At 41.5% G+C, this 10,925-nt stretch overlaps 1 protein-coding gene across 3 annotated transcripts in view; it reads left to right on the top strand.

Annotated features, from left to right (window-relative positions):
- The window catches only part of LOC107306740, a 3,362-nt gene extending 1,792 nt beyond the window's left edge, over positions 1-1,570 (top strand). For 2 of the 3 annotated variants that reach the window (XR_004305655.1, XM_032441463.1), the window contains exons 2-3: positions 220-695; positions 1,453-1,570. Coding sequence is in view for 2 of the 3 variants with exons in the window: in XM_032441463.1 (XP_032297354.1) it covers positions 220-695; positions 1,453-1,556 (580 nt within the window). In the remaining variant the exon portion in view is untranslated. Of the gene's footprint in view, positions 1-219; positions 1,016-1,452 lie in introns of those variants that run through there. The other variant, XM_032441462.1, reaches the window with a different exon arrangement.
- The last annotated feature ends 9,355 nt before the right edge of the window (positions 1,571-10,925 follow it).

The raw sequence follows: 10,925 nt of genomic DNA, 5'->3' as shown, positions 1-10,925 counted from the left end.
CAGCTCGTGTTTGTTTGGAAGGAGAACAGAATGTGATATTCGCATCCATTTGCCTCAGGTCTCGAAAGAACATTGTAAAATTGAAGTAAATGAGAACAAGGAGGCGATATTGACTAATTTAAGTACAGTAAATCCCACACAGCTGAATGGTGATGATTTCCAGCAGCCCGTGGCTCTGAAACATGGGGATGTGTTAACCATTATTGATCATTCTTTCAGATTTGAATATCCTCTCCAATCAACTCTGAAGAAGAGACGATCCAGATCTCCAAAAGATGAAAAGCTGCAGGTTCTTCATGTTCAGCAGGTAGCAGAAGTGGAGCTGTTATCCAAACAAACTTCAGGATCTAAAAGTCTTTGTTCTTCAGATAGTGCTGAGTGCAAAGAAAAGAACACCGCTGAAAACAAACAAAGTACACAGGAAAACATTTCCAAAGCCATGCCAGCTAAGCTACAAACACTCAAGTCTTTCAAAATACAAGAAAATACTAAAAAGGAAAATGAAATACCCCCTTTTAGTAAACTCTATGAAAAGCTGAAACATGAGATAAAAAGGAGAAAAATTCTACAAGAAGGAAACTTACTTCAGAAAACTGGAAAAGAAGATGGGAAGAGTGTTTTGCTGGAACCAAATGCTCACATTCCATCAAGCTATGCTTATGAGCTGGGAATCACAACTAAAGAAAAAGAAACAGGTATGAATGAAAATACTGAAGAATGTAAAATGAATGAAGAAGTGATCAGCTCAGAGTTGAGTAAGAGCTTAACTGTAGGAGGTGCTACCAGGAAGAGTCTTACCAAAACTCCTCAAGCTTCTGTTTTAAAGGAGATGAAAAAAGATAGCGGTAAGGGAAGTCAATTGCAAGATCGTAAGTGTAAAGGTGGCTAATATAAAGATGTTGACCAAGATAAATAAATATAAATCAGCAACGCTGATTTGTCACTTGGGTGGCACCACCTGTGATGCATCATTTCAAGTTGCTGTGGTTCACCTTGTAGAACTGTTGGTAGCTTTTCTTCATATGCCCTTTATTTATTTTTCCTGACACCTCCCACTTAAAACCTATGAAGTCAGGATTGTGAGATCCCTTATCATTGTCTGTGTTTGTACAGAAAACCAAGATCAAGCAAGCTGCTTTGCAGAAATCCAGTTAAATGCCACCAGTTTCCCTTCCCTTGTCAACCAGTGCCACCACTCCCTCATAGAAGGCCACTGGGTTGGTCAAGCACGACCTTCCCTTGGTAACATCATGGCTTTTAATCAAAAGCCATGAGTTTCTCCTGAAACTAAGGGCACAACATCAGAAATCAGCATCACACAGCACTGCTGTGTGATGAGCAACAGCTCCTCTGTGCCTGAGATTCCCTCTTCTGTAGTATGTATAATATGTACTTATTCTTCTATTTGTATTATATCTCATCCTTTTTTTTCATCCTTTTGCCTCATTTCAGCATTCTCCCTCACAGGCTCTCTCCTGGTGTTGTGGGAAAAAATCTCTACATGTACTAACTACTTGTGCAAACCAATTCTCACACTCCTCTCATCCTTTCCATGATGCCAGGCAGCTACTCTGAATACGTTTCCCAGTGGACACTGACTGGAGGTTGCTGGAGCATGACTTAAAAGCCCTCTGTGCTGGAAATGCAGAAGACGAAGGCTTTTTCTTTACAAATGATTTTCAGATGTTTTATTTAAGCAGAAACATAAAAAATCCGTGCACTTTGTCATTCACCTTTTAGGAGCCAAAAGATGGGTTTCTTCCAGGGTGAGATTCCAAAATAACAAGAGAAACGGAGAAGCACCATTGTTGCTCCCACTCTTTGTAAAAAAATTAGTGTGAAGATCTGCCCATGAGTGAAATGGTGCATTCACAGGTACCTATCACTCTATTCTGGAAGTCATGCAATGCAGGAGTTTACCTGGTCCAATTTTAGATGAAGAGTCCCTTCTTGATGCTGCTGTTGATTAATGGTGGATGTTACTCTGAATGATAATCCAGAAGGGAGATATGAACTGTTTATACAGCTGCACTGAGTCTAAGGATTTACCTACAGAAGTGAAGTGAAGATGGGGAAGGGACTGTGAGCTTTGAGGTCTCTTCCAACTTTAATGATCTATGGTTCTAGTTTTAAGAGTAGAAGCATTTTATGAGATTTGAAAGAAAATTTTGGATGAGTGAGTCAAGGCTGGGGATAACAAGAATGTGAAATGTTGGGGCAGATCTAATATTTGGGTCCTCAACATCCTCTCTTAATTAGCAGGGAGACAACAGGAGCCATGGAGCAGGCTGGCTCATTTCTTACTGCTGACTCAAGAGTAGGTACAGGGCAAACAGGGCTGATCTGGCATTCTCTGTTTCAGTCTTATGTTCTCCTTCTTTACCCAGATGTACGCATCAATGATGCCATCGTCACATTATTTAAGCTACTCAAAGTGGTTAGCAGAACTGGGACACAGAATCCAACTAGATGGAGAGCTGCACTGCAGAGTGCTTGTTGCTCAACCAGCTGTATCTTTCTCCTTTTCCTAACTTTTGCTCCTGAATACAGAAGCTTCTCTGGAAATCCAGTGTCAGACCAAAATATCGAATAAACAAGCCTTGCTGGGGATGAATAAGGCTGGAGCTTGAAGTTTTATCCAGCATGTTTTTGGTTCCACTTTTGGGGGCTAGTATCTAAAAGTGGCAAGGAGAGGTGGGCACTGGAGGGAAAGAAGCTGTTCCCAAAAAGTATATAATATATATAATATATAATAAATATATAATATTTATTAAAAACATAATAAATCTCACAGCGTTTCAGTGGGAGTGGAATAAAAAAAAAAACAGGGCTATAGATGGGGAAAAAAAACCCTAACATTCTGAATGTTCCACAGGAAAAATAAAAATCTGCTTGTGCACAGTGATGGGAATACAGTAAAGAGCCCTTATCCTATGAACATCCACCCAAGTGTTCTGCCTTTGGTTCTGACTCATTCTCATTCAGCAAACTCAGTTTTACCAGACCATTCCATCCAAGCTGATCTGAATTCCTTGTTAAGCCTTGTTGCTGGTTTTAATTGCTGACTCTAGGTCTGCTCTGAAAGTAATACCTCTTATTTTATGATGTTGGCCCACAATATCAAAGGTGGATGTTGGTGATATGGCAGTAGAAGTTGAACTTTCCCACTCATATTCATTACATGTTATTACCATATGACAGATGGCTGCAGAGGGGCTCTCTGACAAAATGGCATATGTCATGGAAGTGAACATGAAGCAAAGGTGTGTCACTGAATTCCTCCATGCAGGAAAAAGAAATTGCAGCCATTGAGGTTCACTGATGCTTGCTGGACACTGATGGAGAACAAACAGGGGATGTGAGAGCTGTGTGAGCAAGGCGTGCAGGCTGTTCATTGCTAATGTTGGTGACTACATTGAAAAAGGGTGTTTTGGACCTAAGAATTGGCTCTATCAAATAGAGTTAATGCACTTTTTGTTGCAGTTTTCATAGAAATAAATAGGAGACATTACCTTTGGAACAAAAGTAAAAAAGGCTTCAGGTGGAAACAGGCATTCTTGAAAGACTGAAAATGAACTGTTTTACATCTAAGCACACACCAACTTCTTGAAAATAACCAAGCGACAGATGTAGGTTAAAACTTGTGCAACATTTATTTTTCTGTATGAAGACCTTCGGAGTAGCGTGTGGCATCTGATTATTACAGGAGCATTTTCTGAAATATTGGGAGGATTTGCACGGTAATGTCTGTAACCTGTTCTCCTCTTGTTAAGAAACGCAAATGCCTCAGGCACCGCTGTGCTGCTGTGGACTGAGCACAACAACCAGTGGGTGTCTGATTGGGAACCAGAGCGCTTGTCATGCGCTGTCACAGTAGAGTGCTCAAGCTTTGCGTCACGTGGCGTGTCCTGGTGAGTGATGACAGCATACATCTTTGACAGCAACACCGCGCGTAGACCATGTGTGTAACTTTTTTTCCCCATTTTGTGGCTCTCTAAAGGACCAGTACAGGATGAGGCAGCTGCTGGCAGCACACAGCTGGTTCTGCGCGCACCGTCTGAATGAAGTTTCAAAGAATAACAGAAGAGCCCCTTTGTGCTTGGTTTGCCCAGTATTACTGAGGGAGAACTCTGCCATTTGCTGTTGATAACTGTGCTCTGTTCCTGTGGCTGCTGCTGGGGGGCCCAAGGATGAGAAGTGGGCCAAGCAACAAACAGAGAGAGAACAGAAGATGTACAGAAGGGCCCTTCTACAAATTCCAGTTGTCCTAATTTGCAGGAGAAGGAAGAAGAGGTGTTTCAGTTTCATATCATTTCTGTCCTTGGAGTAACGAATATAAGCATTAGATAGAAACCTAAGTAGTACCAAAAGTACCAAATGAACCTGAGACTTTAATCAGAAATATCCTGTCTCTGCCTGGTAATTCACTGAGTTTTGGATCAGAGTGAAAGTAGAGACAACACTAACCTGGATGCAAAGGGAAAGTCAGAGCCAAATATCTGAAAGGAAACATAGAATCATAGTATTCTATGATTCTAATTCTCCATGATATGATGAAAAGCTGCCTGCCTTTGAGGAGCTACCTCTACCTTCAGGAGTGGTCAACTCTGGTGCTACTATCATGCACCCTAAGAGAGGATATAATCAGATCCCCATCTGGCACTTTGTACTGAATACCCACTTTTTCTGTTTGATAGCAGGACTAAATTAGTTATTTAGCAATGAGATTCTAATTTAAAGTGAGCAACAGCCTTGACAAGGATCATTGTTCAAGGCCATCCCCTCTTTGCTTTCAGATGAGAGGCCCACAAATGTGTGGAAGGTGATAAATAGACAATTAGACAATAGATGTATTTTGTTAGTTCTACAAAGCTCCCTTGTGCTGTCAGAGTCACAATAAAGGGGGCTCTGGTAAATTGGTGGGCAATGAAAGCCAGCTGTTCAGTCATCACTCCTACAGACACAAAGCCATATGTGGTCATTTACAGGACATCCCTGAAAATAGATTGAGCCACTAAGACCAGGGGGAACTAAAAATACTTGACAAAGTTGTCTGCTCTTCATTTAACAAGAATAAAATACCTAATGGATTGTAATGGAAGCTATCAGTCACACCTGCACGAAGCATAGCTTTAAGATTTTACTCTTAGCTATTAATGCAAGTTTTTATTCATCTGTGGCAAGTCAGAAGTGAGCATCTCTTGTACACTAAATGATTTTATACAACTGCTTACAAATAGCTTCAATGCCCAGCAGCACTGGCATAAAATATACCCAGACCAGAAGAGAGAAAGAAAGTGGAAGGAAGGAAGGAAGGAAGGAAGGAAGGAAGGAAGGAAGGAAGGAAGGAAGGAAGGAAGGAAAGGGAGGAAGGGAAGGGAGGAAGGGAAGGGAGGAAGGAGAAGGAAGGAAGGAAGGAGGAAGGAAGAAGGCAAGGAAGGAAGGAGGGAAGGAAGGACAGAAGGAAGGAAGGAAGGAAGGAGGAAGGAGGAAGGAAGGAAGGAAGGAAGGAAGGAAGGAAGGAAGGAAGGAAGGAAGGAAGGAAGGAAGGAAGGAAGGAAGAGAGAAAGAGAACTATGAGGAACAGCCTGATGAAAGACAATGAGAGATCTGTTATCCCTACCTAGAAGCATCCCACTTATGACTGCAAGTTACAGTTTCTTCTTTTTACTTATCAGATTCTTTATAGGCAAGGAGATCAGAGTCAGTGTAAAGAGAATTAGCTCATGTATCTGTTTATTAAGGAAAAAATATTTAAAGTGCTTCTCCTGGAAGTGTGAATGACTTAGTTACAGCAATTGTTTGGAATGGAATTGTTATCTTCAGAGCGTATGAGGAAACATAACATCACAGAGAAGCTATCTCGTAGCAGCTGCTATTTCACAGATGCTATGTTTTGGTTCTTGATAACACACCAGTGTATGTAACTACTGTAAACCAGTGCTATATCAAGCCAAGGACATTCACAGCAAAGGGCACAAGGAGCTGAAAGGGATCAGAATTAGGACAGCTAATGTAAACTGGCCGAAGGGATATTCCATACCATATGACATAAAGTGGAAAGAGTTTTGCATGGGGGTGGGAGTTCATCTGTCTCTCTTTTACTCCTAGGGGACTAGCTGGGCATCAGTTGGTGGGTGGTGAGCAATTGCTTATCCGTCACTTATATTCTCTCTATATATAATCATAAGCACTATCCTTTTCCTTTTCTCAATCTTAGTAAACAGTTTTACCTCAACCCATGAGTTCTGGATTTGACAATAATGCAGCAGACCTTCCACATCCTATGATACACCCTACAGTATCTCCAGTTACTGCAACAGGTCATGCAGATACTCTGAGCTGCCTGGCAAGCCTCACAGTTCAACCAGAGAGACAACCAGTGCCTATATCAGTTGCTCTTTTAAGCAAGAAATATATAGTCTACAAAAGTCAGCAAGTTTAGCGAAGTGGAGAGGATATGAGGAAGTGGAATGGAAAACCCACCTCAGCCCTACAGGCATGGGTACCTGAGTTGCAAGGGGAAACAACAAGAGAGCGTCCTTTCAGGATGTCATGGTTATCTCTAGATCTATCTGTGTCCATGACAGAGGGACAGAAGGCCCAAAAAGGTGTGTGTGTGGGGGGGGAAACAGGGAAGGGGAAAGGGAAAAGAAAGGGAAAGAGGAAAGCAACAACAACAAACAGCAGCAACAATCTAAGGAGGAATATTAATTTACTAATCATAATAGCAGAAATTGGGCTTGAAACTCACAAAAAATAAGAGAGTTCCTGAAAACTGAGGTTCTCACTCTGATCCGCCAGGGAGTAAAAAGAGAGATCTCCCTGTACAGCATGTAGGGAGCTGGATTGGGTAGGACCATCTCAATTGATAGATCCTTGAGTACTGACCTACCAGGTGGCTTCTACCAAATGTTTCTTCCAGTGTTTAAATGATCCACCACCCATAGCTTTCATCATGGTTTTTGACAACCCATTGTGTTGTTCAATTTTACCAGAAGCTGGAGCACGATAGGGGATATGATAAATCCACGCAATGCCCAAGTATTTACAAGGGAATTTCTGAAATGAATTCCATTATTTGATTCATTTCTGGAGCGCCATGTCACCACAGAATTTGTTTCTCAAGCCATAATGGCTATTTCCATCAAATTCTGGATACACTTTGCAATAGTAGTCCATTTTTTTTCATCTCAGGCTCCAGATCATCTTTGAAGGGACATATTTCCTTGACAGCCAATAACACTTGTTCCAGAGGGCACTGGCTCCAGCCAGACTTCTACTAATTCCTCTCTTAATAGCTGAGTCTTTAGCAGTGCTTCTAGATGGCTAGCTTCATTATCATCTAGAAATACACTATTAGCCTCAACACCAAAGCAACTGGGTGACGGGATTTTCATTTGGGAGCTGTGTAAACTTCTTTCTCCAGCCTTGGATTTCAGTCGTTTTCAGAGGTTTATGAGGAGTTCTAACAGTGACTTCCTCCTCATCACTCTCCTCTTTGTGCCTCAGTTTTTTCTGCTGCCATCCTCAATGATGGTGGCTCTGATGAGGGCCATCTCCTGGATCATCTTCTCCCTCCTCCTCCACTTCTTCTTTCCATTCTTCCGACCTTCCACAGGGGCAACTGACATTGATAAGGGTGTTTCCTGTGATTGATCAGGTTTGACTCAAAGACTTCCCCCTTTGGCTTGAATCTCAGCTCAGAAAATCTCTCTCTCCAGAATAGTACTATATAGAGCAAAGTAAGCAGAGCCCCAAATGAAGTATGGACAGAGGAGGAAGAGGAAGATCTCATGACTTGCAAGGAGTTTTATTTTCACTCTGAATGCCAAGTCCCATGGGGTATGTATTTCTTCTTCTCTTCTGAGAACCCAGGTACCTGGAAAATGGGCAGTCCATGGAACTGGAACATTAACCTGTTGTCCAGCAGGACCCCCAACTCTGCAGAGTTCCTCTCCATCAGTCATTCCTGAGATCACAGAAGGCTTCCAGGTAGGTCGAGCATGCCCTTCTCCTTGTGAACCCACGCTGACTACTCCTGATAACATTCTTCTCTTCCACTTGCTTGGAGATGACATCCAGAACAAGCTGTTCCATTGCTTTCCCAGAGATGGAGATGAGACTGACTGTCCTGTAGTTTTCCAGATCCTTCTTCTTGCCCTTTTTGAAGACTGGAGTGACATTGACTATGGTCCAGTCTTGAGGTACCTCTCCCAGAAACTTCTCAAAGATAACAGAGCTGTTCAGCCATCACCTCTGCCATCTCCCTCAGCACAAATGGATGCATCTCATCAGGGCCCATGGATTTATGTACACTGATGTTGCCTAGATACTCTCAGACCACCTCCTCTCTCACCAAAGGGAAGCCTTCCATTCCCAGACTCTCTCACTTAACTCCAGGGTCCAAGATTACTGAGAGGGCATCTTTGTAGTGAAGACAGAAGCAAAGAAGACATTCAGTATCTCTGCCTTCACAGCATCCCCTGCAATCAGAATGCCCCCCTCATGTAGAAGGAGACCCACATTTTCCCCAGTCTTCCTTTTACTGTTGACATAATTTAAAAAGCCTTTATTATTACCATTGATCTCCTTTGACAGATCCAAACAGGATAAGGCTGACAGCAGTCTGTAACACCATCATAGAACATCATCCTTCTCTTCAAAGGACACCCCCTAATCCTTCTCCTCAGGGCTGCTCTCAAGCCATTCTCCACCCAGCTTGTATTTATGGTTATGTATTTAGGTATGGCCCCAGCCCAGCTACAGGACTTTGCATGTAGTTTGTTGAATTTCACAAAATTGGAAGTTGTATAATCTCTTATGGTTAATTAGACACATATTTAATTCCTTCCAAGCTGTTCACAGTAGATTATGAATGTGCAAAACATTTAAACAGCTTGAATGTTTCTTATATATTGCCATTACAGGTATGCCTTAAGTTTCTCCCAAGCCTGATATGCATTCAGAATTTTCTTCTGCCAACTGCCCAGTGAAAACAAAAGCTAAAATCTCAGTCATACTTTGCATCAGTGCAGCCTGTGATTCTGCATTCATCGACTTCTTATCTTAACAAAAGGATGTTGTTTAGTATGTCCCTTCCATGTGGTAGTTGAGTCAAAAGCCACAGCAGCTTTACAAGCTGGAAGCCTATTTACTGCATTGCCATACTCAGCCTTTATCAGACCGCCCCCCATTGAAGAAAATAATTAAATTAGCAATTTGCTTATACAACTTACGTATCTATATTTATATATCTATATCTATCTATATTATAAGTCTTACAATTGCTATTTTCTGATCTATTTAGGCAATATCCTTTAGGAGCTGACTGCAAGCAAACATGCTGGAGTACTCGGTCCTCCAAGCAGAGCAAATGCTCACATCGTGCTATTACTAAGCTGTAGTTCAGACTGCATATCCAGTGCAGAGATAGCAGAACCTGCTGCCTTGTTCTGAGAGCTCTGAAATCTGGCTTGGAGCATGTCTTTCTAACAGTAAAAGCAGCAGAGCTGACTGATGAATTAAAGCCAACAAACAAACAAAAAAGAAACAAAAAAAACAGTGTTTTGCTTAATCACTTCAGCAAATGTGTGTTTTCAGCACTGTAGTCATCTACAGTGAGTGTGCCTTAAGTCTCATCCTTCGAGAGGTGACAAGAGACAGACCAGTAGATGAGCAAAGGTCTTTTTATTCCCCTTTGCTGATGGGAATGCCTGCCTTCTCAAGGAAGGGGCTATTTCTTTCACTTGAATATGTAACAGCTACCTCCACCTGCATGACAGGCACCTCCCACAACTCTCTGGGACTACATGACAACAGCAGAGCTTCAATTTTAATAGACTCCAAGTAGTTTTCACAGAGAGGAGCCTTAAAAACTCCCCAAGGAGAGATCATCAAGCGGAATGGTCCCCAGTGCTGGATTTATTAGCAGGCAGGATGGGGAGCTTGATTAGCCTGCGTGGCTGAACAGACATGCTGTCAGACAGGACTCTTAATCCAATCAGTTACCTGTCGGAGGGAGAACTGCCTCCAGCTTCCCAATGCAGCTTGAACATCCAGGGATTGATATGCCACTGCTTCTGCAAGCCTGCCACCACCAGGAATGCTTCCCTGCAGAGAAAGCTCCTTTGTTGCAGACAGCAGCTCTGGAAGTGACATTTTTTCTTGGAGAAAGGGGGGAAAGTTAAAAGCCAGAATGAGGGTCTTCCTCCCCCAGCAGCGCTGTTGGTTGTATACAGGTCAGAGCTTTCAGGGAACTCCTCATATAAACACAATTAAACCTCTCAGAGGTATTTTGGTACAGGTCTCACATAACATTCTTGTACTCAAAGCTGCTGAGTTAAACCAGTGGTCTCCTGTGGGTGTCTGTGGAAGCTTTCCTCAAATAAATTAATCCTATAACACTGTATGTTTTACTGAGACTTTTCACACAGCATTACCAAAACGAGCCGCCCAGATACTAAGAATTCCTCAGTTTAGTAGAGAGTCGTTTTGATTGAAGTACCTGTCTGCAAAGTTCGGATGTTGAACTACTGATGTATCACAGTGTTTTCCCAAGGATGCAGTGAACAACTTTGATTTCAAGTAAGAAGACCGATGAATAATCTTAATTAAATTGAGATGAGAGTAAAAGCATGCATATATCTATATCTATATCTATATCTATATCTATATCTATATCTATATCTATATCTATATCTATATCTATATCTATATCTATATCTATATATCTATATCTATATCTATATCTATATCATCTATATCTATATCATCTATATCTATATATCTATTTATCTATCCATATCTATATCTATATATCATCTATATCTATATCTATATCTATATCTATATCTATATCTATATCTATATCTATATCTATATCATCTATCTATCATCTATCTATCTATCTATCTATCTATCTA

This window comes from Coturnix japonica, chromosome Z, assembly GCF_001577835.2.
Source record: "Coturnix japonica isolate 7356 chromosome Z, Coturnix japonica 2.1, whole genome shotgun sequence".
Classification (NCBI taxonomy): Eukaryota; Metazoa; Chordata; class Aves; order Galliformes; family Phasianidae; genus Coturnix; species Coturnix japonica.
Note: the sequence above shows the minus strand (reverse complement) of the source record. Positions and strands in the feature narration are given on the sequence as shown.